Genomic DNA, 25,251 nt, shown 5'->3' on the forward strand with positions numbered 1-25,251 from the left:
GACAGCCAGAGATTGTTAGCAGGCATCAATTTGCCAAAAGCAAGATGGGGTTGAGGCAGTTTACCTATTCGCTCGCCATTAAGGGTGTAATAGACCAGGATTGATCGTTCGCATTGATATTTCAGGAGATTTGGGGAACTACTATTTATTTTTGGCAACATCGACTGTGACTAAAATGATTATTCTGGTATCAATACCGAAATTTATCTGGCATAAGTTGAGCCTCAAGGCAGTTGGGCGGCATTCCAGCATCCATGCCCGTGTATCGACGAAGAGACTTGAATTGCTTTGGCTTTATCAAAAAATTCTTTGCAGGTTGAATTCATTCGCCTAGGTGTGAAGCTAGTCGGCTCTGGGATGTTTTGAGGTCACCAGACTAGATATGAGCCGATGAGCAGGTTTGGACACAACAGGTGGCAGGTTGAATATTGGGAAACTGAGACGCAAAAACTGAAAGAGTCAGTCGTAGCTCGTGAAGGTTTTCTTGTATATGAAGTATAGAGAATGAATATTTATGAGCTCTTGAATCGACTCCATAGCATATATCCCAGCTGGACACAATAGTTATCTCTGCAAAGACAAGACCAAATAAAAGTAGTATCGCTCGTGGCAGACTAACCTTGGTGCAAAATTATACTTGTATAGCCTCTTTCATATGCTAGACGAGCAGCAGATTGTGTCTTTTGCAGAAGTAATACAGTCTATCAGTTTGTTTGGCGTCGATTGATAAAAGAATAGAATTTCAAGAAAGAAAACCTGATTATGTATCACCGTCAATCGCGCCTTCCCAATTAGGAAGCTTCCTCGTTTGCAAACAAACACTTCAATTCACGTGCTCACCTGACTTGCCCGATTTGTGCCCTCCTCTTCTTCATGCTTTTACTCTTTCTTCTTTCACCTCATCTTTACCCTTGTATCTTCTCACTCTCTCCTCTCATCTCTCTTACTTTCCTCCCATATCTTATCTCGACCTCTCGTTCTCTCGATTATTCCCCTCTCACTTTGGCCTCCAACACTCTCCTCATTCTAACTTCCAGGGACCAAACACTAGAAGATACTGCAAATCAAGCTGTCTGACATGGCAGACTTAAACTCCCCAGACAGGCACCGCTTAGAGCTACTCGAACGAACCTTCTATGCCTTTCAGGCTCAGCAACGTCTATTAGAGTATCGTGTCCAATACCTGGAGCAGGAGAATCAAATTTTGCGTCACATCGTGTCCTCAAATACGCCGCAAGCTACTACAGCCAGCGGTGGCGGTGGACATGCCTTATTTCAGCCTTCCATGCAGACTCCAACTCCCAGGGTAAGTAAGCGTAGTATAAACCATGTGACTATCAATCTTACACCTCGCAGGCGCCCTACAGTCATAAGTCTTACCTTTCTGAGCTTCAAGCCCTTACCAAAGAGTCGGACTCCAGAATTGGGGAGCGTGCTAAAGCGTTATCGTCTCTCAGTCTCCTGGATGCCCCAAGCTTGTTGACGACCCCAACTTTGACGCCAACTCGCAATGTAAGTGTATCAGATGGTATATAGAGAGCAAAACTGACAAATTTCTAGGCTTCTGTTTCAAAGAGTACCACGACTCCGAATTTGGAAGTTCGCTATTCACCTTTGGCACCGTCAAGCGCTGTAAGTGTGTTTCTTTGGCTGGACTACGGTATCTGACAGGTTATAGGAGGCTTTGGAATTTGAACCCGTTACAATCAGTCCGCGTCTTCCTGCCTCAGTTGCATCGACCCTTATTTGCTGCTCTCCAAAGTCAAGTGCTATCGATGCTCCTTCAGAGGCAAAGGAACCAGACAATTCTTCTCCCCTCGTTCCTTCTCTCAAACCGGTCAATAAGGAACAGAAGTTCGTCTTGTCACCGTGGGATGGAACAATTGCATGGAAGTTCATCAATCTATTTACGGACAAGAAAGAGGAACAGGAGGCTATTCTAAGCTCCATGGATCACTGCGATGTTCAAGATGATTGGTTCTTTCAATACGGCCTGCGCTATATTCCAAAGGCCACCGACAAGGATGTATATCGCACAGTTCGTATTGAGAACCTTCCTGAGACAACTACGCTCGATAAAGTCCTCTCTGAGATTCACTATGGAGACGTCTTTTCTGCTGATCTTCTCAACACGCTTCCAATCACTGGCTACCATACGGCTAGAGTCGTGTTTTTGCATCAAATTTCTGCTGAAGAGTTCTGCAAAAGCGTCAAAAAGAGAGGCCTGATCATCGAAGATGTTCGTGCTCGTGTGACACTTGAAAAGACTGCAACATATCCTATCGCCCTTTCTATGAAAAAGGCAATCTGGGAAGGATGTACTCGCTGTCTGATCGTTGATGAGGTTCCAGAAGCCCTGGTTGAGTGCATTGAAGGGGTAATTGGCGGAACATTTCTCAAGAACTCTGTGGAGTATTACTACAAGAGCTACTGCGATGGACTAGATCAATCAATGTCCAAGCTGAAAGTCCGTGTACGTTTTCACTCTATGAGAGCGGCGTCATGTGCTTTCAATGAGCTCCAGAAAAACATATTTTTGAGAAACTGTATCCTTAGATATGACAAGGACCCATGCAACCCCGGCCGTGATATGTGACTTGAGGGGCATCCAGATGCATATGAATGTGGATCATGATGCCTCATTTTCTGATATGATTCCAACTTTGAGATACAATGCCTAAAAATGACAAGCATGAACCTAGATTCAATTAGATATCATCTGGGGTTAATTCTAATGAGGGGTGTAGACAATCAAAAATTAGATAATCTAATGTATTGTCCGTTTGGTTGAAGTCCAGCAATAAGCCTGTTTGTAGGGTATTTCCAAGTCCTGCTACTATGTGCTAACTATGTAACAGTACCTACATGCAAGAGAGATTTTGTACAGTTAGACAGATTAATACATCCAGTAAATTTCAGGTCACTTCATACCTATCTTTTGACTGAATTATAGAAAAGTCAATTAACACATGACCTTCTAACATCTATGACTGAATAACCTACCCATGCGCAAAAGGGGAAGGGAACTTCATATATCGACTGGGATATCATAAGTTGTACATCCGCTGACAAGATCACCCATGCCTGCCTCTGAGAAATGTTGAATCGCTTTTTTAGCATTACTTTCAAAAAGTTCGTTGTTGAATAGGCTATCTGTCTGCAGATACTCAAACTCAACGTTGAGTTTTGTATCAGAGCTCGTGTTCTTCTTTTCCTTGATATATTTGCTCAATGATTGGTCCACTTTGAAATAGATTGTTCTGGTATCTATAGGGACTCAATCGTTAGTTAATTTGTGGTTTTGACGTGAATAGACCCCCTGGTCTCAAATGATCTTACATGGTTGCCATCTTTCAACATCGTCTAGTTGGTAGGAGGTGATGGAAATGAAAAACATCAAGCTCTCGTCGCTAGACTTAGTCTGACTGTTGATGATGTTGTTGACGTTTGTCAAGAAGTTCTCTAGTTTTGCTGCAATGCTGCTAAGTGGCAAATTCATCCCCTCAGTGAAAGTTTTGATAAGCTCCAGATGGAAGTCTTCTTTCTTCATGGTGAATATCTTTCTTTGTGTTTGCATAGAGTTCGTGGAGAACCTGGCAGCAGCGTCCATGTTAGTATGACTTATAAGAAAAACATCATCTTCATTGGATAACGATAATGCATACCATGGTGTGTTGATGGCGAGGTGATTCATGACTTTGACTCTATAATTGGCCATTTTAACCTCATCATGGCTGAGTTGCTTTGCGTCAACTCTCGCATCTAGCGCAGAGTTGGCCTTGGCGATGAAGAAATTGTTACTGAGTTTGATGTTGTTTGCGACTGCGTCAAGCTGGGTTTGCAGTCCGGCGGAAGATGTTGGATTGAGGTTGATATAGTGGACGGTGTTCATTAAGGTCTCTTCCGAGAGATTGACGGCTTTCGCCATGATACTTTCATGTATGATTTCAGGTGCGGCCAGGGACTCTAGAGATTGAGTGAAGTCTCCATGTTCGCCTGGAGTAACGAGTGGGAGACCGACCTCTTGATAGAGGGCATTCGCATTGTCGGTCATGGTGCAATCAAGAGAAAGAATTGATATTGAAAGATAGGAACTTTTCTCAACGGTTTGAAACAGATATTTATTTGAATTTCTTGTAAACAGGATCTGGAGGTGGAAGACAACGGCTATTTATGCTCTTGCCCTCAGCGTCTGTCTTACCTAAATAAATTCTTGAGTGGATGTGATGAAGCAACCTGCTGTCCTATGATGTACCAAAAGGCGATTTAGACTACCAGCGTACATTACTAGCAGATTTTGTGATCTGGTAATTCTATGCGGCATGCACTCTCGATAGTCCTCATGTTGAGCTGCTCGGTTATAGTTGCTAGGCGATGGAAAATCCAACAGCCAGCCGTCGCTAGAAACTACTGGATTGCAATACGCTAACCCAAACCACTAAAAGACGCGACTTTTTAGTACCTAGAAAGTGCGTAGTGCGTAGTACGTGCCACGACAACGGTCTAGGCTTTTCAACCTTTCGATATTGAATATGTCTGGTGCCTCGGTAGGTTCTGCTACAGCTAGAGTCGCCCGAGCCGCATAATAACCCATACAAGAACATATGGGTATAAATGAGTACTACAGAGCTACTTTGATAAGTTTTCCCGAAATTTCTGACCACTAGTAAAAGAAAGATTGTATAGAGGACCTGAAATTCAAACTTCAGCTCAAGTTGAACCGCTTGGCTGCAGGATTATCGGCTCCACAGTCCCAAATCTCAGAACTCAGATTCTTGAAGTCGTCCATGCGGATTTGACCGTCGATTTGAGTACAATAATATCATTACAAAGAAACAACAGGCTGATTGTGGATAGATCTGGGACGAGACTAGGTACCATTTGCTGACGATCGAGAATGACGGTAAAGAACAATGCGTCTGCTGACGCGGAGGAGCACTCTTGCAATGGAAGGAGACTTGCAAGAGCGTCTTATTCCCTCCGGACATCGAGTAGAAAAACAGAGTCAAAAGTACGACCAGGAAACGTGCTGATTTGCAGGTCAGCGTTGATCAAGGCACTCCTAATTAATGGAGCAGTATTTATCAAAGGCCAGTACATGCCGGATGACATTAACAAGGAGCATCACTAGCGTCCTGGGTTTGGATGACTTGACCTGGTCAGACCACTGCCAAAGATCGATGACGCATGCTCGGATATGGTTTCAGTGTGATTTATAAAGATGATGAGACTCAACTCAGCTTGGAGATTCAGTATCAGAATCTAGAGAGGCAGGAGCGGTTCTAAAGGCTGGCAGCCGGAGAAAGCCAATGAACTCTGAAATTTACTCTTGCATACGCGGACTTGCTAGGAGTAAGCTCCAAAAAGATCTCAACCTGATTGTGTTCAACCGTGATTATGAATACCAAGATAACCAAACTAGACGCCAATTTCCCGTTGGTTCAACGGAGACTTTTGATCGTTGCAACTACGTCGAACAAGCTGTTCCACCCCTAATTTTGATGGAATCGATGAAGATGATTGGCTTACTGTTCATCTAATGAGTGAGCGCGTGCCTTTTGCATACGCATGGATCTTTTTTTGATTGCTCATCGCTGATTGGTAGCGAATGCGAGACAGACTTTGGCCTTATAAAGGAAGGCCGCAGAGAGGACTGCAGCACAGATATTATCTTCTCGTATGTTATGTTCGTAGGAATACATGTAAATCTCTGGTAGAGCGATTTAAATTGGTTGTTCTATCATCTCGTGTTTTAGGATAATAGACTCGCCTTTGTACTCGGGGTAAAAGGGATGCCTATGTGCTGCTGCACCCAACGCTAAACCCACATGCAGGAAATTTCTATAAATTGTCGTGCTTATATATATTTAGGCGTATCTCAAGATTGGTGACCCGTGTGTAGTAAATTGTACGCACTTATTTTGTACTTTATAGTACACATCTCCTAATATCGAGTTCATCTTATTGTGGGACGATCAAACGCTCTAAATCGTACCAGTCGTATAAGGCGTATAGCGTTCCCGTATTGCTCGTTTACCGTACAGGATCGCGTGAGCTCTCACAGCATGTTACACCACGCACAGAAAATACGGATAGAAAATTGCTGCCTGCTTTTTATTGTATTCCACTCGAATTCAAGTTTTGCGTTCATTGATGATTAGTAAATAGCGAGACACATTGCTGTCCGAATAGATTAGAGTTCGATACTCCGTGTTACTTCTCATGTTTGATGTCCCACCCCCCTTCCTTGGGTAACCTCAAGATTTAGAACTGACATTGCCAGGTTCCAGGTTGTTGATAGATACAACATCTATATTTTACAATGACTATCATTGAAATCAGGTGGACATCAGTCCTTTCCTACATTCTTGTCAGCGTAAGTCCAAGACCACCATCTTCAATCCATCCATAATCGATCTATTGACATTCAGCATAGATCCTACTTTTCACGGTTTCAAAACTGATCTACAACATCTTCTTCCACCCCCTGCGACACTACCCAGGCCCTCTTTTTGCTCGAGCAACACGTCTGTACCATCTGTACTACGACCTCAGTGGCGTGCAGCACCTCAAACAGAAAGAATGGCATGATCTCTACGGTGAAGTGGTGCGAATAGCGCCCGATGAACTTTCTTACACCTCTGCGCAGGCTTGGGTTGATATTTGTGGTACGTGTAGCCCCCAAAGCAGCGAGGTTTCAAGTTGTATCATAGAGACTCATAAGTAGAAAGGCCACAGAACTCGGGACCGACCGGGTAGCTTCGAAAAAGACCCCATCTTCTTCGGTGGCACTCGTAGAAAAACGAATACTCATATCATCGTGGCCAATGACAAGGATCATCGCCGCTTGAGACGGTTGCAGTCGCACGCGTTTTCGGAGAAGGCGCTGACAGCGCAGCAAGATGTTATCAAAACTCATTTGGATACTTTCATTGGGCAACTGAAGAAACAAGCTTTGCCTGGTGGCGAGATCGAAGTCAAGGAAAGCGGTGATGGTTTTCTTGACATAGTTCAATGGCTCAATTTCCTCACCTTCGACACAATCGGCGATTTAGCCTTTGGCAGTCCATTCGGCTGCTTACTCGACCCGGTCAACAATACGCGATACATCCAGGTGATTTTCAGTATGATCAAAGTCGGGAACTATTTTCGAGCTGCGAGACGGTTCCCATCACCCTTGAAGCAGTTGTTGACGCTGGCTATTGTGCCGAGACGGCTTATTGAGGATCGGGAGTATCAGGTTCAGGTTAGCAAGGATAAGATTGATGAGCGGATGAAGAGGGAGACGGAGAGAGCTGATTTTAGTATGTTGGCCATATTCAAGTGTTATATATTATTGACTGACGTGATTTGAATAGTGTCGTATATCTTCCGAGCCAAAGACGAGAAAGCCATGACATACCCTGAATACATTGGAGCGGCAGTAATATTCCTCGCAGCCGGCAGCGAAACAACAGCAACTCTACTTTCAGGTGCTCTATACCTCCTCTTCACACATCCCGAATCTCTAGAGAAGCTTACAGCCGAGATCCGCACTTACTTCAAGTCTGAAGCAGACATAGACATGCAATCAACAGCCAATCTGCCATTCTTACAAGCCGTGCTACAGGAGTCACTCAGATTGTACCCACCAGCACCAAACGCGTTTCCCAGAAGGACACCTGCCCCTGGACAGATTATATGTGGAAGATTTGTTCCTGCCAAAACGACGGTGGGTGTTCATCAGTGGTCAGCGAATCGATCTAGTCGCAATTTTTACTTGCCTGAGATGTTTGTGCCGGAAAGGTGGATGGGGGCGGACAAGAGATTTGAAGATGATAAGAGAGATGCGTGTCAGCCATTCTCCTTTGGACCAAGGAACTGTATTGGGCAGAAGTGAGTCTCTCTCTTCACTATTTGTATCGTTGATGCTGACCTTGCTGCGTCTAGTCTGGCATATGCCGAAATGAGAATGACCATGTGTCGTCTTCTATGGAACTTTGATCTCGAATTGCACGAAGGTAGCCGTAATTGGCTCAAGGAACAAAAAACATTCAATTTATGGGAAAAGGATCCACTACAGATCCGCTTGAAGACTGTTGTACGTTGATATGTTGAATCGATGTCATTGAATTTTATCACTAGAACTACAACTTGGACCTTTGTTGCGCTTTGCAAACTTTAGACAGAATATGACCGGCCTTCTCAAAGTCATCCAAGGTCAGATATACCTGTCCACTGAGTCGAGCAAATAGGTGTCCTCCATGATAGATTAATGGGATCCAGGTTCCATGCTTTTCTGAGATTTCTCTCTCAATCTGCTCACGGAGTAAATGCTGTTTGCCTTGCTGGATATCGTCCGCGGTGAACGTTAGAGGTAATCGAACCATGACCATAGGAGACTTTCTTTGCTCATCATCACCTAGAACTTCGGTGCCCAGGATACTGGCCACACGGTCCCCTCCCTGATTTGCAAGAGTTGTAATATATTGTAAAAGCTTCTGCTCTCCACCGCAAATCTCTTTGCGAAATTTGATGGCTTCGGGGACACATAAGAATGGCGCATAATCCATTGTTCCGACAAAGTCGAATAGCTGCGCAAATGCAGACTTGGAGCTTGGTGGGAGAGGATTGAAGATTTTTGGTCGTCCTGGACGTTCTTCGGGCTGGTAGCCGTGGGATGTAGGGAATGATGTTTTGATTAGGTGATGGTTTCGCGCAGGGACATGGAAGACTGCGCAGGAGCGAGGGGTGTATAGCCATCTACAGGATTTGGAACATGTTAGTAACATAGATTTTATGGTTAGTTGATAGAAAACGTACTTGTGCAGATTACTAATGAAGAAATCGGCATCCAAGTGACGCATATCGACTTCGATCGCTCCCACGGAATGAGCACCGTCAATCAGACTGAGGACATTGTACTTCTTACACAGGGAAACCATCTTCCGAAACGGCAACCGAAGAGCTGGAAGACTTGAGATGGTGTCGAACAAAGCAATGCGCACTCCCTTCTGAGAAATTGCGTCCTCAAACCGGCGCAGGATCTCATCGTTCGACACCGGATACTCGACTTCCACTTTGATGCCCTCCACGGCACCTTCCGGGACATAATTATCCACGAGATGGATAACCGCCTTCTCGCAGGCCGCATACGTCGTACTCAGATACACAATCTTGTCACCCGGTTTGTAGGCAAGATTGCGCAAGACGGTGTTGACGCCCGTCGAAGCATTAGGGATGAGAACCACATTATCGACATCGGCATTGATCAGCTCCGCAACTGCGCTGCGGGATTCATCGATCAGGTCCGGAAGCTTGTAGCGGATGAAGTTGTCCGGTTCTGCATCAGTCTGTCGCTGATATTCCCGTAGGGCATCTCGGATTGCGATCGGATAGGCGCCGAACGAGCCGTGGTTGATGTTGAGATAGTTGGAAGGGAAAGGGAAATGTGAGAGAAGTGGGGCGCCGAAGGGAGGATCGTTGTAGGTCGACATTGTTTCTGATGTCTTGAAACCAGTCCCTTGCTTGATTTGTTCCTCTGGTGTTTAGATCTGATCTTATGTATTTATACCTCTCGTGTCATCGATAAGGTGACTCAGATCACCATCGTCCGTGCTATCTTGGAGGACCACATGAGTCATTGTGGAGCATCAATGTACCCTCGTTAAACTCAATGTCAAAGGGCGTCTGCCACGAATCGGTATTCTAGACCGATATCGCTAACATCAACTTCATATTGGCGACTTCTCTTTTCCATGCCGCAACTAGCCGAGTTAAGGCTTGATTCGGATTTCGAGAATAACCGCTTTGCGGGGAAGTCAAGACAGAGACATTCTAGGTCTGCTGCTAATATGTTGCTCGGATTCTAATGAGCTTGGGGGGAAACAATCAATATCCAAGAAATGAGATAGAGGAGCAATGAATTGGCAATTTTTAGACCGAACTAAGAACTATCAAGACGGACTGTGAATGCTCGACAACTTTTGAATCTGTTCACTTAGATGGGAACATTTGCTGCCACATCCATCCAAAATCCACATCGCTCTTTCAACTGTTCTATTTTCGCAGTCGTAAAGCCACTCATTGCTATTACCCATTCCTTTCCCGTCTTGATATTTGGAACCGCAGCCTCCGAGGAATTAGTCAATTTGTTTGTGTTAGGGTTACCCGTCTGTATCAGGGACGCGTAGGCACCTGCAAATCCGTGGTAGATCGTAGGGTATTCTGTTTGCAGGACGTTCGGATTATCCCACTGTTCTACGTCAGCACAAAAAAGAACAAAATTTAGCATTATGATGTTCTCACTTACCCAAGAGACATCACTCCCGTGGGTCGCTGGTGAAATTGTGTACTCGCCCAGGTATCCCGTTTCCGCAATGCTGGCAGTCCAATATGCAGGACAAGCGAGGACAAGATCTCGGTATACCAATTCCGCGCGTACATATGTGGAATTGTAACTCTCGATATTTTCACTGCTGCCGCTCGGTGGGTAGACAGTTTCAAGACGTTGCAGCTCATGTTGGGATAGTCCAGGCAGAAAATCACCCAACCAAAGCTTGAAAGCTGCATCTGATGAGCCTGAATCAGAGTTGTTGAGTGAGGGCGGAATGAAGTTCTCTCCTTCATATGTGTTATACATTCCCCAGTGTACATCGCCATTTATATCGCCATTTTTGATTGCTTTGGTCAGAGTGGTGCGTAAAAAGTGGCCGTCTATGACTGGTGCCCATGTGTACGAAGAAGGGCCATACTCGTCACTGTACGTCACATTGTACGCAGCGGTCATTAGGGTTTCTAAACTGGCAGTCTTTAAACAACCGAGAGTATCCTTAGAGCTGGAACAGTTGCTCGCACGCGTGAATTGATCGTAGATGGCTTGCGCCTCTGGCGCATTGTACCGATATGTCTTGGGCCAAAATGGACTCAACGATAGAGATCTCTGAAACAGAGGAGGTTCTGTTCTACCGCCGTTTGCAAGCGACTGTGCTACCGTGCTCCCTCCCCCGGCACTTTGGCCGATGATTGTAACTTGCGATGGATCGCCGCCGAAGTGATGGATGTACTTGTGTACCCATTCCAGGGCATATTGCTGATCCAATAGACCAGCATTCAAATCAGACTTGGGATCGTCGTGTACCTCTTGGCCTGGTAGGAATCCGAATGCATTTGTTCGATAATTCGGACCGACTGCGATAAAATCGCTCTCGTCGCTCGAGTTCAGCAACGGGTAAAATATTCCAGGTAGCCCGGTGGAGGCAGAACCTTCGACAAATGCGCCCCCATAAAACTCAATGAATACGGGACGTAGTTTTTGTCCTTGACTCCATGGTCTTGCAAATACTCCCAGGTACAGACAATCCTCAGAGCCAGTACTGAGCTTTTGTGGGCATGCGAGGAAAGAACTGTTAGTATCGTACGTACCGTTGATTTGAGCGGGTGGTTGGGGACCCCTGAATCGATTCTCGCCCACTGGGGGCGCGGCAAATGGTATTTTCTTCCAGTAGGACATGTTGTAGTCCGCATCATAATAACCCTGGAAGGAGCCATAATTCAGCTCGGCGAGGAGGTTATTTGCTGATGCTGCACCCATCAGGGCAAGTAAGGTTGCAAGTACTGTCATTTTGGTGGCTAGGGTTCATATCAAGTGATATTTGACCTTAGGTACATTGATACTCTAAGTAATGAGCTTAGGAAACGATTCTATATTCAAGAGATGACGCTACTACTTATGCCACACACTTCCCCCAAGATCAGAGTGTTACCCTTGCAATATATCGATGATCAACAACAGATATCCAGATACTCGGTATCTGTTACACCGAAATTGAATCTAGAATCAAAAACAAGTAGTCGAAATTTTCTAGTTCACTAACCCCGCACTCCCCAAAGTGATCGTCATGTCAATATTTATGCTGTCTGTCATGCTTCAGTAGGTCGGTATTGAGGAACATCGATCAATTTTATCCACCTATAAGAAGAGCCGATGATGGACGGAAGTGCAGTACATTGTCCAGTGAGATCATTACTAGCCATTCACTCTCGATGTTACTATAAATAAGCTCAGGTGATTGCATTTACTTTATTTCTCTTGGTACTTGTGAGAAAGGACCACTTAAAGTTCCATTGAATCTGTCATCTAGTCCATGGGAAGCTAAAGACAGAGGGATAAGATTGATACAACGTCTGTATCCAGGTTTACAAACAACATATTTCCATTCTATAGATAGAGTAAAATCCTGAAAGAATACAAATAACTATTCTATCCGCCCAACTCTTTCTTACATGTCTAGGGTATATCGTCAGGGGTATAATTATACTCTCATAATCACGCTATCTAAGACAAGTCCTTTTACAAGGACATCGATTTCCAAGAACACTATTCCTGGCCTGAGAAATTAAATCACTAGCCGAGACCATCCGTAAAGCTAATCTTGCTGTACAAGAAAAGGTGTATCCATAAATGCCCTCAGGCGATGTATCAATCGCCAGTCCATTAATTCACGACCTCCTTATGACCACCCTCAGGCGATGAGATGTCTTCTGTGCCCTCTGTCGTCGCCGACTTCTCAGTGTGTTGCACGGTAGCTTGCTCCGCAATGACATCCGCGTCCGCACTTCGGTTAACCTTTCCCAAATGATACAATGGCTCAAGGACAACATCCTTGCGGCGGTAAACGTAGCGTTGAATCCAGTAGGGTAGCGTTTTATTGAGCTGATAACGCATGAAGACTCGGGTGGGCACGGCGAAAATGTAGTCTAATTCTTCTAGGGTTCGTTGTTTGGTTTCGGGAACCCAGAAGAAGATCATGACGAAGGCGAGAAGGTTCGTTCCTGCGTAGAATCCAAAGACTCCCTGTAGCGAAAATTAGTTTTTGTAACAGTGTTTGGGAGAAAGAGGAAGATGACATACCGTGGTTGTCATTGTTTCCAACATGAGGGGAAGGAAAATAGAAAGAATAGCGGCCCAGAACAGACAAGTAGCAACAGCCCAGCCCATACCAAGCTCACGGTGAGACAATGGGAAGACTTCTGCTGAGTAAGCGAATGGAACAGGACCTTCACCCGGGGAGTAGAAGATGGCAAAGATGTAGATAAACATCGCCACTAGGGCTAGATGAGCTTTGAGATGTGTACTAATCAATGCACACAATCCCGCAGTTAGGAGACTCCATGCCATATTGGGAAAAGTGAAGAGTAGCAGCGATCGGCGACCAAAGGTATCAATAGTCCAGATTGCAGGCCAGGCGAATAGGAAATTAATAAGGCCGAAACCCCATGATGCCCACAACGCCTGGAAGTCGTTGAAGCCGGAGTTGGCGAAGATGGTAGAGGAGTAGAAGGCGATGATATTGATACCACACATTTGCTGCGCAATCATGACCGTGAAGGAAGCCAAGGTAGCACGACGAACACGGGGGATAGTGAAAAGCTGGATGAGACGAGTAAAATAGTTGTTCTTTCCTACCACGGCGGCTTCGATCTCGAGCTGTTTGTGAATGTAGTATAGGTCACGCGCGGCTTGGAGCGGGTTGATGCGTAGTCTCAGCAAAGACTTCATTGCTCGCGGATACTTGTTTTTCTCTAGAGAGATGGTCAAATGTGTTAGCTTTCATTCATGCCTATGGTAAATGAATCGGAGTGTAGAACGTACTCATCAACCAACGAGGCGATTCTGGGCAGAAGTATACACCCAAGAGAAGCGGGATTGCTGGAATCATCGCAGATCCGAGTTGGAGTCGCCACGCAATAGTACCGACATGGGCGACTGCTAGATTGGCGCTGTACCCCAGGAAAATGCCAAAGGCAGTCCACATTTGCCAACTCATGACTAAGGCACCTCGAATAGACGCAGGAGAGTTTTCAGCAGCGAAAATAGGAACACTGGATCCCTTGGCACCCATTCCGATGCCTAGAAGAATACGACAAGCGAACAACTGACCCCAGGATTGTGTAAACGCGGAGCCGATGACAGGAAGGAAACAGAAAATCGCGGCAACGAAGATGGCACCTCGACGTCCCAAATAGAAATTCAATGGGTCAGAAACCCAACATCCAATGAAGGCAGACCCAAGATAAGGTGCCGAGTTAATCAAACCTACAATCAGCTTGTCGTGATTGCTGTTACTTCCGATTCCGAAAACGTCAGGGAAAGAAAGGTTGGCTCCATTGGAACCAGTTTGATCCCAGCCCTGCACGGCAGCACCAATAGAACAGAGGATGATCGTGAAGTACAAGGTCCTCGGATGGCGCCACTTGTGTGTGATTTCGGCATTGAGATCATTGATTTCTGTCTCGCTCAGGGCTAGTTCCCCGGATATCGACTCGAAGCTGGTAGGGTCTTGGGCAACTAGGGCACCCTTCTTCAGCAATTCCGTGTACTCGACGAGATCCTTTTCCTTGGCAAACTCCTCTACCTGTGAGAGGAGAATTGATCGAGGGATATTTGCGAGAGGGTTCTCAATCCTTTTTGCTGTCAAAAACTATTCGTGATGGAGACTATAGATGAAAACAGCAGGCACTCACTGTCCCGAAACATTGGCGTTCAAATCTACGTGATGGGCTTCGTAGCCCTCTTCATTTTGTCGTTGGTCACTCCTATCCACGATTAGACAAAAATATGAAGATGGAAAGGTAGCAATTCTTACTTGGCAGAAGGCTCCATGATGGGCGTTGGTTCTGCGATGATTTCCGTACGTACACCAACAGAGGTCAAAAGTTACTTAAGAGGCTGAATTGGTACTCGGGGAGAGGGATATTCTTATACGTCAACGATGCATGAGCGCTAGTTATAGCTTTCCTTGGGAGCTTTCCGTCAATTATGCCATGTTTCTTTCTTTGTCCGTATTTTCCATGTGACCTCCTCCTTCGGCCCCCAAAACGGGGATGTTTTCCCAGAATTCGACGCCAACCATGCTTTGACAACGAATCCCCCGCACAGGACTCACGATCTGATTGGTGTTTATGCTAGCAGGGTTGCTAGAATCGAGTCATGGCCTGGGGTTCTACCCCATGCCCCTCACACGGCTAAATCCTGCGCTTGTTACTAGTTGCTCGGTACCCTGTCCAGGATGGAGAAAATTTTCTCATATTTCTCATTGTTGATAGGTAGGATGTAATTCTGACTCTTCCATGGTTGTCTAGACTAAACATTCAAAGATTGTCTTCTGCTTCAGCAAACGTGACCTGAGTCCAGCACAGACAAATTAGCCAACAGTGATCGTTGGTTCTACCATGATATAATCGATGATCGGCGAGGCCGTGCCATACGTACTATCCCGGACTTGGTGGCGCAAACGACGGCGTTCAATGGCGTACTAAGGGCGCCGGTGCTTGTTTGCGCTTGAGCAGCGTTCTCCACCCGCTTTTCCCGCTTTTCGAAATGATTTCAGTTCAGCCACCGCCATTTCTGGACACATGGAAGGATGATCAGTTGATAGCTCGATGGCCAAGAGCTTGAACGCTGCAGCGTCGTATGAGGCGTGTTCTCACCGGCTGTAAAAGTAATTTCGTGTCTGCTGCTAGTAGTTTCGGCGATAACCACCAATGATTTCTTACGTACCACATTCGGCCCAAGGCAGTCCGCCCAAACCGGAGAAAGACACTAACAACTGCCAATGTAACCTTGCCCCAGTCCAGATCCTCGAATATTGATAAAGAGCACCATCTGCCATGGACGCGTCATTTTCAGTGAGATGGATAACATCTGGTCTTACCACATTCTCTTGGAAGAGTCATTTCCGAGTCCGCTCCTCGCTCATTGAAAAATCACCGACGGAGTATTTCTTACCCTAGGCTCCGGGCCGAATCTGAGCACGCGACAGAAAATATGAGTCGAAAGTTAGGCTCGCCGAAGTACTTACTCAAAAGGCTCACTAGAAAGCTTAAGCAGGGCCCACCGGAGAACTCGCCGAAGACTCACGGGGAGATCACTTAGGGCTTGTGGGAGCTTGCCCAGGCAATTACCGGGCCTTCCTTGGATGACAAACTGGGGTAAGCTGGGGTTACCTAGAATTACCTAGGGTTACCCGATTACCTAGGGCTACGGAGTTACGGAGTAATTAGGGTTACTACTATAAACGCGGTTAGGCAGGCAGTCGCTAGTAAGCAGTCACTCAGAGGAGAATGCGCTTTACTCGCACACGTGACGGGCAGTAAGCGAGACGGCTGAGATAGCTGGCGAATTTCGAATTAATATTGTGTCCATTTCTAACGCCGCTTCCACTTCATCCTCGGTGCATTCCTAGTCATCTTATTCCTTGATCAGTTCGTCTCCATAGCGACTTTCTATCCTCCGTATTAGTAAGCTCCGATAGGTAAACCCTGATTGGCAGCTCTTGTGGGTTCCGGAACTCCCGTCTGTTGCTGCGGAACTTCCTGAAACGTCCTCAAAATCTCACAAGGAGTCGCTCCCCTGCATGACATGCATTTTGCGCCTGCATCGATCTGATTCCAGTCGTGAGGCAGACCAGATCGTCTAGTCGATTTCTAGACTGGCGCGCTCAGTGAGACAGGTGCTCTTAGTTGCTCTACTGCACATCGGAACATCCGTCATGCGTAGCACAACTACCTCAGCGCATCCCCAGAAGAGGGTAAGTGAGCTTAGTCATGGAGACAATAAGCCAAAGAAACGTCGCGCCCGCTATGCCTTGCGCGCCTGTGATGAATGCAAGCGGCGGAAAGGCCGCTGCGATGGTCATACCCCTTGCGAGTACTGCCTAAAGCGCTCTATTGAATGCCACTACGATGAAGACCCTCGTTTCCTCTTGAACCATGCTTTTGGTGGGTCTGGTCCAGGTCAAGCTTCTAATGAGCCTGTAACAGATGGAGACCGGGGAATTAATAGGTGAGATAGGAATCTCCGAATAAGACTAAACTAGACCAGTGGTTCTCACGCTCTAATCTGCTTAGCGAGATCGAACGCTTGACCGGTTTGGTGGGGAATATGCAAAGGCAGATCGATATGCTTGTTAATCTTCGTACTTTACAACATAGTGATTTTGGTCAAGACGACCATGGAGCTTCCGAAAGTCTAAGCCAGGGCATGACCCATGCTAGGACTACAAAGTCGTCGCATAAACACCAAACCCCCAGTGAATCTACACCTGAAAAGAATATCGATGTATTTTGTGGCGCTACGAGCTCAGAATACACTTTCAACATGGCCGAGCGTAACATTGTTGAGCAGCACATCAACCCGACACAATATAACGAGATGCCGCACAACCCAACGCCTGCTTCTAAACATTCACCCTACTTTGCTAGCAAACAAAGTCATAATGATAACAACAGCTCTCTAGGAGATAAGCAGTCCATGAAAACTTCCCCAGCATCAAGTGCATGTCTTTGCGAAGATTGCACCCGGCCACTGCGGTTGCTGACAAGAGATGAGGCCCTACGACTTGTGGACCTATACGAAGAGGTCGTAGGCCATCTGCATCCTTTGTTCAATCAGAAACGCTTCAAGTCACAGGTTGAAGCGGTGTACACCGGTATAGAATCCCACCATGCCAAAATTGAGCACCAGTCCAAGATCGATTCAGATACTTTGGATAATATTAAAGTCGCTCTAGCAATACCCCTTCTTGCGCTGGGCATTGGTAATGGCGACATTGGAACATCGCTTTATGCCAATGTTCAAGAAAAGGTTCAGAATGCCGTATTTGCTCCCATAAAGAGCGTAAAGAAGATTGTTTTATTGCTCCTTGCGGTTGGTCCTTTTAGATTCTAAAGTACCGTTCGTTTCTAATGTTGTAGTAGGCTATATACCATTATTTTCATGATGATTTGCAATTGGCATGGCGAACATGCGGTATCGCTGGTAAGGCGGCCATGGAAATGGGACTCCATCGACAAGACGCAATAGTCCACATGATTGAGGATGAAGCAGAGCGCTTTGAGGTCGTCAATGTGATGTGGAATATAGTTGTTCTTGACAAGCAATGGAGTTGTGCGGCCGGGCTCCCCCATCACTTTTCAGACAATGGGTTTCCGAGAACCTTGCCTGAGCGTGTCGAGGTAAGAAAGCACTTGCTGGACGTGATCTTCGAAAAGTTTGCTGAAATACGTCTTTGATCGATAGAATCCCTATTTGAAAGCGATGATATCGTATGCGTCTTTTTATACTCGATTCTGGGATTTCTCGGGCTCCATGCAAACAGCAGGTGCAAGTGAGGATGAAGAATTGTTTGACAGTACCAACTACCAGATTGAGCAATGGCGAAAGAGATCTCTCGCAGAGCTCAATTTTGTTCACCCTAAAAATCGACCGACTGAGAGTCTTCCTCAGTCCATGCCAACATTACTCTACCTTCGCGCCAACCAGCTCCGCGGTCTCACTATTCGCTCTTGTTTTCTTTCCGGCTCTAGTATAGCAGGTAGTCCACAAATAGCACAGTCAGGTATGGAATATGCCTCTGACACAATCGACATACTCACAGACCTGGACGCAACTACTGATATCTACGCCAAACAACACCCTTTCTTTCAGCATTTTCTCGCCTCTGCCGTGGGCTTATTACTTCTGGTCATAGCATCGGAATCGAAAAGAAACACGTTGGCCAAAACAGCTTCGGACCTGTCGTCCTCTGTGAACTTGAACGAAAGTATTTCACGCGCCTTTAGCTTGACCGCTTCATATTTCAATGTTTCAGCCCCTTCGCGACGACTTTTGAAAAGAATGATGTCCATGGCGGAGCCGCTGTCGAAGTTGGGTATACTCTATCCGACAGTGTCTACCAACAAAGACCTCACATATCTTTCTCTACAGTCTCAAGTGAACATTGGGAATATTCCGAATTACCAAAAATACCCGCAAGAAAATGCCCGTCAACTTACCGAAGGAGCAATAAACATCTCAGCGCCCTTCACTAATATAACACAGGGAGTCTTTCCAGAAATTTATACTACGGAAGGTGCACCTGGCATGATGCAAAGTATGCTCACTCCATACTCTATACCAGATGCCGATTTCGACATCCTTGGCGGTTTCGAATCTATGATGGAAGATCGAACTTGGATGGAACTTGGCTCATTATTTTTTCTGGATCCACAATAAGCCTACTGACAAAGGAACGTTCCTTTGGTAATACAGTCTGCTCGTTTGCATAATGCTCAGCAAATCAAGTACTTTCCGGGCGTCACCGATACCCATCGGTCATTGGCAATGATCACTCTCTACCTATCATATATTCAACATGGACGAGAAATCTTCAGTTTTCATGTAGTCCTCGAGACTGGTCGTCGGACAACCTATCTCTTTTGGAATCTGTTGTATAACTTAGTCAACAATTCAAAGATACAGATATCATTTTTTTCAATATCTCACCTGACTGGGATGCACAATGTATTCACTAGACAAATCTAGTTGTAGCACACTTGCCACCTGCTCCGCAAGTTCAAGACCATGTGGTCCACCTTCGAAAGCGGCAGCTTCGTCGATAGTCACATGCTTGATTTTGATATCCCCGACTCCCAGGGCCTGGGTCCAAAGACGAACGTACTCTTCGTGACTAGGGAGACTTCCATAACCCAAGAGCAGCTTTCCAGGTGGTAGCATGACCAGGGCCCTGACGAAGTGACCAGTATCCTTCCTCGGCACAACGAACGGTGTTAAGGTATTGCCGTCTCCAGGCAGCAAAAACACATACGAGCCATCTTCCTGCTATGATACTATCAAATCTTTGAAGCTCAACGAACGTAGGATATGTAACTAACCTTGTTTGGTCGTCTCAATCTCCACATTCTCCAATTAGTGGCATATTCACCAAGCAGCAGCAGCGATGTCTTTGCATTCAATTGCGGAAGAGATTCTTGTATATACCGTGCAATCTCCGCCTTTGCGTCGAAGTGATAGACATGTTGATACTTTCCATCAGCAATTGATTTTATTCCTGGTAGACTCGAGAACACGAATCGCTCCAGAGTATCGATACGAGCAGCAGCATTCGCAATGTTCGTGCCACGCTTGATTTCCAACTCGTAGCAGTATTCATTAATCGTTTGGCCTAGTCGGAGTTTGCCGTAGCTGTGCTGGTCGTACATGGGACCCCAGTAATCCGTGACCGCGAATATGGCATACGCATCTCGGAAGGCGTGGGTGAGGGACTCGATATTGTCGACATCCGCTTCGACTATTTCAACTCCTTTCTTTGACCACGAGAGGCTTGATTTCTTATTGATGTCGCGTGTTACGCCACGGATTTTCCAGCCGGGTTCTTGGAGAAAGACGTCGGCGACGGACGCTCCCTGAGTGAGATGGGTCAGCCTTTGACTCTATGTTTTTGGTATCTGGAAGAACATACCTGGGTACCGGTGATACCCATAATCACTATGAGTTTTGACATGACTGGATATTTCGATTGAGTTGATGACTTAATTGCTTAACTCATACTTCAAACTCATGATCTTCCTCCCTTTTATACTTCAAATACCTCAACGCACCAACCCTTGCCTCCCTCAAGAGATCCATTGAAGTAGATTTGACCAGTGATTTCAGCTCAAATATGGCAAAAACAAAAATTTTCAGCTTCAGTAAGTATTGACACCAGCTTATTGCTGAGCAATAGCCTGGCACCACCGAACACATGCGTGGTCAGATACCGGAAGTTCCGAACACATGTAAGCCCTAAAAGTGGAACGCAATATAAACACCTGGAGAGAAACAACATTGGCGAGTAGGCATGCCACATGAAAATAAAATACGAGGTTCACATTGCTTCAGGGCCTGATTGATTGCGAGAATGATCATACAAAGACCAGTATGGTTTTAGTCTAGACGTCGGAACTTCCGTTGGTATAAATAGAGGAGCTTAGATATTCAAGTACGGTGTTACGCTCGCACAATGCATTCTTTTACAGGTTTGAGTACACGTTTATGTATAAGGACTTGCGCTGTCAGTCTCCTGGTGATAAGAAGCAAATTTCTTTGAAAGAATAGACAATAGCAAATTGGATATCATGTACGGCACCTGGTGCCGTGGAGCACGAGTCATGAATGTACTACAAACAGATGCTCCCCATTACTAAGTAAGCTTTTCTTAAAATTCCTGCATACTCAGGTAATAGCACGTGGTTAAAGACTCCAAGTTTCTATCCGAATTGACCAGATTGTCTTCTCTTCTCATCGTTATAGCAGCAGGCCCTACTGGACGTCGTTTTCATTTCAGAACCGCTCCTTGACTGACGACTTAGAAGAGATTTTCAGGCATAATTGCCCTAAAACTCCATCTCGATTCGGAAATCGTTTCATACTGAATTTCTTCATTGTCCCAATACTTTCGGCATCCCAATGCTAATCCCGAGACTCGAAGAAGCGGATGCGGGGAAACGCTTAATGAAAACCGGAGCAGCGGAGCTAACTAGATATACTATGTACGTCGCATGGGCCATCGGCAAATACAAAGGGGCGGAGAAGACTTGGCGCGCTCATTTGCCGCATGTTTTTTTTGTTCTTTTGATCATCACCCATATTTCCGTTTTGGGAGATTGAAGTGTGTGCGCACAACGCTAGAGGCTGAGCTTACAGGCTGGGAGCTTGAGCCTAGAGGCGCCATGAGGAGCAGGGATCCGCGCGCACTTGGGGATGAAGGGTTCCCCTCACATGGAGATGAGGTGGCCGGGTGGGCATGCAGGGCATTTATAATCCGCTTCTGCAGATGCGGAGGATAAATTGGTGAAGAACCCATGCACCCTTTTTGATTTCTTCTCAGCGTGGCAAGACCCCCCGGCTACTCTTCAGACCTCTTCTTGAGAGACAAAAATCCCAGCCAGTGCGTTCAGCAATGGAAGTAGCGGCGTTCGAAAAACCACTGTATGCTCATGCTTCACTGGTTGAAGATCCAGATGAGGGCTTGAGCGAGGAGGAAAAGGCAGCCATTGTAAGCTTACAGAACTTCAAACCCGAATCATGGGCTCAAGCTTACGGGATGTATCAGGATCGCAGATTACTCTGGAAGCTAGACCTCCGACTCATCCCCTGGCTCTCGCTGCTGTATCTCGCCGCATTCCTCGATCGCACAAATGTGGGAAACGCGAAGATCGAAGGTCTGCAGCAGGCGCTGCACATGACCAACAACCAATATAATGCAACGCTTACCATCTTTTTCGTCTCGTATGCCATCTTTGAGCCCTTGACCAATGTCTTGTTGAAACGGACCACGCCCAAGTATTTTATCACGGCGATAATCATCATTTGGGTAAAGCCCTCCCTATTTAATATGAGGGCTTCGAGCTAAGCGTAGTAGGGAATATGCATGACGACAATGGGTCTCGTTCACAATTTTTCCGGTCTCATGGCAGCGCGCTGGTTCCTCGGTCTCGCCGAAGCTGGTCTCTTCCCGGGTATTAGTTATTATCTCTCATGTTGGTACAAAAGATCTGAATTCGGTGTACGCATGGCGATTTTCTTTTCCGCTGCCGCTCTCGCCGGCTCCTTCGGTGGCCTTTTGGCCGCTGCAATCGCAAACATGGACGGCGTCGGTGGTAAGGCTGGCTGGTCATGGATCTTTATCCTAGAAGGTCTGGCCACAATCGTGTTGGGGGTGATATCCTTCTGGCTCGTTGTCGATTTCCCGGACAAAGCGACTTTTCTCTCGGATGCCGATCGCAAGCGTGTGACCAGACGGTTGGTTCTCGATCAGCAGGCAAGTGGTCAGCACGAAGAATGGAAACGGTCGTATCTATGGGACAGTCTGAAAGATTGGAAGACATATCTGGGCGCGATTATTTATATGGGTGCCGATGGGCCTCTATATGCGTTCTCATTATTTATCCCGACCATTATCAACGAACTAGTAAGTCTAACCCTTCATGGTGAAAAAGCAATCTTACTCACGAGAATAGGGCTACTCCTCGACTAGAGCGCAGCTCCTCACCGTCCCGCCCTACGCGGTTGCTGCGGTTTTGACCGTGGCTATTGGTTACATTGCGGATCGCACACGCGCAAGAGGGCTTTGCAACATTATTGTTTCTATCCTTGGCGCAATCGGATTTTCGATGCTGCTCGGCGCAAAGACGGCTGGTACTCGTTACGCAGGTGTTTTTCTCGGTGCAATGGGGATTTATCCCTGCATTTCAAACACCATCTCTTGGACCAGTAACAATGTGGAGGGTGAGTCACATAGCTTCCCACCAGTCTTTACAGTTTAGTACTAAGAAAACGATTGTTCCAGGGGTCTACAAACGTGGCGTCACGCTCGGTATCGTGATCGGATGGGGTAACCTCAACGGCGTCGTTTCGTCAAACATATACCGCGGCAAGGATGCGCCTACTTTCTACCCTGGTCACGGCACCGTTCTTGCCTATCTCGTGCTGTTTCTTCTGTTTGGGTCGATCTTGCAGACTATTCTGCTGAGAATCGAGAATAGGAAGCGTCAGCGTGGTGAGCGTGATCATCGCATTGAGGGTTTGAGTGAGGAGCAGATCAAGGATTTGGGAGATTTGCGGCCGGATTTTATATACACTACTTAGCCTCGCCTTGAGTCTGCAGTGGAATACATATATTCAATCATATAAGCCTATGCGGATATTGCACTGGAAGTGAAAGTGTAAGTGAAGTCAGTTCCGGCATTTCAAGGACGAGAGATAGAACGCACATAGTTAGATGACAAAATGCCAATTATGAGAAACTCGTGTAGGACATCACAGATTAGATCGTCATGAGCAAAGTTTTTATTGAATAGAATAAAGATTCAAAATATCCTGATTCTTCTTCGGCCCCTTGACAACATGTCTACTAGCCCAACTCAACACCTCCCCTGTCTCCGGCACAACCCTAAATGAGTAAGCCGTATAATACATATCCTTGACACAGAGATGATCGCCCGTTGCTTGCATGACCGTCGTCTCTGGATATTTCTCTTTAAGATCGGGGAGTATCAGCGGCGGTGGCGTGGGCGGTTCAAATTTCGGCTTTGTTGCGTCTGTCGTCGCGCCTGCCGTTTCTGAGGAGTCTTGTTGTTTCTGTCGATAATTAAAATCGAACTCATGAAACAAATAATCAGGCTCGTCCTGATCCCCAGTTTCGGCTTTCTCCTTGCTAGATTTAATTTTGACGAACCAGACGCTGATGCCGCCCATTTCAGGGTTGCTGTTGTCGTCTTGTTGTTCTTGTTGCTTTTGGTCTGTAGAAGCAGCACCGTTCAAGCGCCAGATATATTTCTTGGTCCATCTCAATCCGGCCATACCCATCACGCTACTCGGCATTTCTCCTTCTTCCTTGTATACCATTTGTCTATACGCGGTTGCATCGTCTTCGGAAGGTGTGTGGTGCAATGGGTGGAAGGTCGCTGTTCCGTTGAGTTCGCCGTTGATGTCTGCGGGGTTGTCGCTGCGGAGGATGCGGTGGAGGTGCCATTGGCGCGTTGGAGAATTATGTGAAGTGGTTGAAAGTGTTGTTGGGGTTGACGGCGAGGATAGCGAGGTGTATAGAGAGGAGAGGAAGCGGGGCGAAATTCGCGATTTCATTGTTGTTGTTGTTGACTCCGCGGAAGACATTTTGTGGAGGAACTTCTTCTTTGCTCAATTTTCGCTGGACGACATGGAGATTTTGTCTCAAGATCGAATGATTATTAAAAAGTAATGCGACAGATTCTCTTGTTGTAGCGATTGAAGTGCTGTAGAAAGAAGGTTGGAAAGTTGAGGGTTCGCCGGTGAAGGTTAAGGTTATTCCGAACTATCCTCAATTCAGCCAATCAGCGCTCACGATCTATGGATCGATCGATACAAAGCATGTCAGTACATTTTTTGGTTTTTGCTTGTCGATAGCTGAAGAATTCTTCCCTTTACGATTTTCTTATATGCTGCAGCACAACGGAATGAAGAAACGTAGCAGCCTCCTTCAATGTATTATGCAAGTAGAGAGACCTCTATCCAAGAAATTTCTTTTGACATGATGAAGAAAGGGCTTACCAGCTGAGCATGGTACTCATATCAGTGTGTTAATTGCAACCATGAAGATAGAATGTACTCAGTGTGGCACTTCCGAAGTTGTGTTGCTCTATGAAATCTTAGGTACTGATTCATCTTTCAAGAGACCCTTAATTTATAGTTGAACGTAGATACTCAAGTTGTCTTCAATAAGCCGAAGCATGTCCAAGTTTGATGTACCCCATCCTCAAGATATGTAAAAAGCCCTAAAACACCTACCGAGCACACCTGACAGCAGTCTGCTTAACAAAGCAAGCCATTACCATTTCAGCTGACTCATTCTCCGTCACCTTCATCCCTTGATCTCGGCATTCATTCGGTTCCATAGGCATCAAGCGATTTCA

The 25,251-nt window shown here is 46.1% G+C and overlaps 10 protein-coding genes across 10 annotated transcripts; 4 read left to right on the plus strand and 6 right to left on the minus strand.

The window, feature by feature from the left end:
• Positions 1-1,078: 1,078 nt before the first annotated feature.
• BHQ10_004251 (uncharacterized protein) lies at positions 1,079-2,596 on the plus strand (the record flags this gene model as incomplete). The annotated part of the gene is made up of 4 exons (XM_040876597.1): positions 1,079-1,306; positions 1,357-1,512; positions 1,561-1,632; positions 1,679-2,596. 4 exons carry the CDS (start codon positions 1,079-1,081, stop codon positions 2,594-2,596), a joined length of 1,374 nt encoding a protein of 457 aa, XP_040732755.1.
• A 432-nt stretch (positions 2,597-3,028) lies between these two features.
• BHQ10_004252 (uncharacterized protein) lies at positions 3,029-4,054 on the minus strand (the record flags this gene model as incomplete). The annotated part of the gene is made up of 3 exons (XM_040876598.1): positions 3,029-3,267; positions 3,340-3,593; positions 3,666-4,054. 3 exons carry the CDS (start codon positions 4,052-4,054, stop codon positions 3,029-3,031), a joined length of 882 nt encoding a protein of 293 aa, XP_040732756.1.
• Positions 4,055-6,322: 2,268 nt separating this feature from the next.
• On the plus strand, positions 6,323-8,089 carry BHQ10_004253 (uncharacterized protein; the record flags this gene model as incomplete). The annotated part of the gene is made up of 5 exons (XM_040876599.1): positions 6,323-6,376; positions 6,437-6,668; positions 6,732-7,304; positions 7,359-7,875; positions 7,930-8,089. The coding sequence occupies 5 exons, from the start codon at positions 6,323-6,325 to the stop codon at positions 8,087-8,089; spliced, it is 1,536 nt and encodes a 511-aa protein (XP_040732757.1).
• Positions 8,090-8,126: 37 nt separating this feature from the next.
• BHQ10_004254 (uncharacterized protein) lies at positions 8,127-9,476 on the minus strand (the record flags this gene model as incomplete). The annotated part of the gene is made up of 2 exons (XM_040876600.1): positions 8,127-8,742; positions 8,803-9,476. The coding sequence occupies 2 exons, from the start codon at positions 9,474-9,476 to the stop codon at positions 8,127-8,129; spliced, it is 1,290 nt and encodes a 429-aa protein (XP_040732758.1).
• A 503-nt stretch (positions 9,477-9,979) lies between these two features.
• On the minus strand, positions 9,980-11,572 carry BHQ10_004255 (uncharacterized protein; the record flags this gene model as incomplete). The annotated part of the gene is made up of 3 exons (XM_040876601.1): positions 9,980-10,234; positions 10,292-11,298; positions 11,404-11,572. The coding sequence occupies 3 exons, from the start codon at positions 11,570-11,572 to the stop codon at positions 9,980-9,982; spliced, it is 1,431 nt and encodes a 476-aa protein (XP_040732759.1).
• A 903-nt stretch (positions 11,573-12,475) lies between these two features.
• BHQ10_004256 (uncharacterized protein) lies at positions 12,476-14,644 on the minus strand (the record flags this gene model as incomplete). The annotated part of the gene is made up of 5 exons (XM_040876602.1): positions 12,476-12,835; positions 12,893-13,563; positions 13,634-14,445; positions 14,506-14,577; positions 14,628-14,644. The coding sequence occupies 5 exons, from the start codon at positions 14,642-14,644 to the stop codon at positions 12,476-12,478; spliced, it is 1,932 nt and encodes a 643-aa protein (XP_040732760.1).
• A 1,888-nt stretch (positions 14,645-16,532) lies between these two features.
• BHQ10_004257 (uncharacterized protein) lies at positions 16,533-19,036 on the plus strand (the record flags this gene model as incomplete). The annotated part of the gene is made up of 5 exons (XM_040876603.1): positions 16,533-16,825; positions 16,891-17,689; positions 17,740-17,997; positions 18,062-18,356; positions 18,420-19,036. 5 exons carry the CDS (start codon positions 16,533-16,535, stop codon positions 19,034-19,036), a joined length of 2,262 nt encoding a protein of 753 aa, XP_040732761.1.
• A 126-nt stretch (positions 19,037-19,162) lies between these two features.
• Positions 19,163-20,324, minus strand: BHQ10_004258 (uncharacterized protein; the record flags this gene model as incomplete). Its single annotated transcript, XM_040876604.1, has 4 exons — positions 19,163-19,246; positions 19,307-19,642; positions 19,696-20,226; positions 20,283-20,324. 4 exons carry the CDS (start codon positions 20,322-20,324, stop codon positions 19,163-19,165), a joined length of 993 nt encoding a protein of 330 aa, XP_040732762.1.
• A 1,437-nt stretch (positions 20,325-21,761) lies between these two features.
• BHQ10_004259 (uncharacterized protein) lies at positions 21,762-23,449 on the plus strand (the record flags this gene model as incomplete). Its single annotated transcript, XM_040876605.1, has 4 exons — positions 21,762-22,175; positions 22,224-22,772; positions 22,822-23,089; positions 23,151-23,449. 4 exons carry the CDS (start codon positions 21,762-21,764, stop codon positions 23,447-23,449), a joined length of 1,530 nt encoding a protein of 509 aa, XP_040732763.1.
• Positions 23,450-23,650: 201 nt separating this feature from the next.
• On the minus strand, positions 23,651-24,475 carry BHQ10_004260 (uncharacterized protein; the record flags this gene model as incomplete). The annotated part of the gene is made up of 1 exon (XM_040876607.1): positions 23,651-24,475. The coding sequence occupies one exon, from the start codon at positions 24,473-24,475 to the stop codon at positions 23,651-23,653; it is 825 nt and encodes a 274-aa protein (XP_040732764.1).
• Between the last annotated feature and the right edge of the window lie 776 nt (positions 24,476-25,251).

The sequence above is a fragment of the Talaromyces amestolkiae genome (assembly GCF_001896365.1).
Source record: "Talaromyces amestolkiae strain CIB chromosome Unknown scaffold7.1, whole genome shotgun sequence".
NCBI classification, from domain to species: Eukaryota; Fungi; Ascomycota; class Eurotiomycetes; order Eurotiales; family Trichocomaceae; genus Talaromyces; species Talaromyces amestolkiae.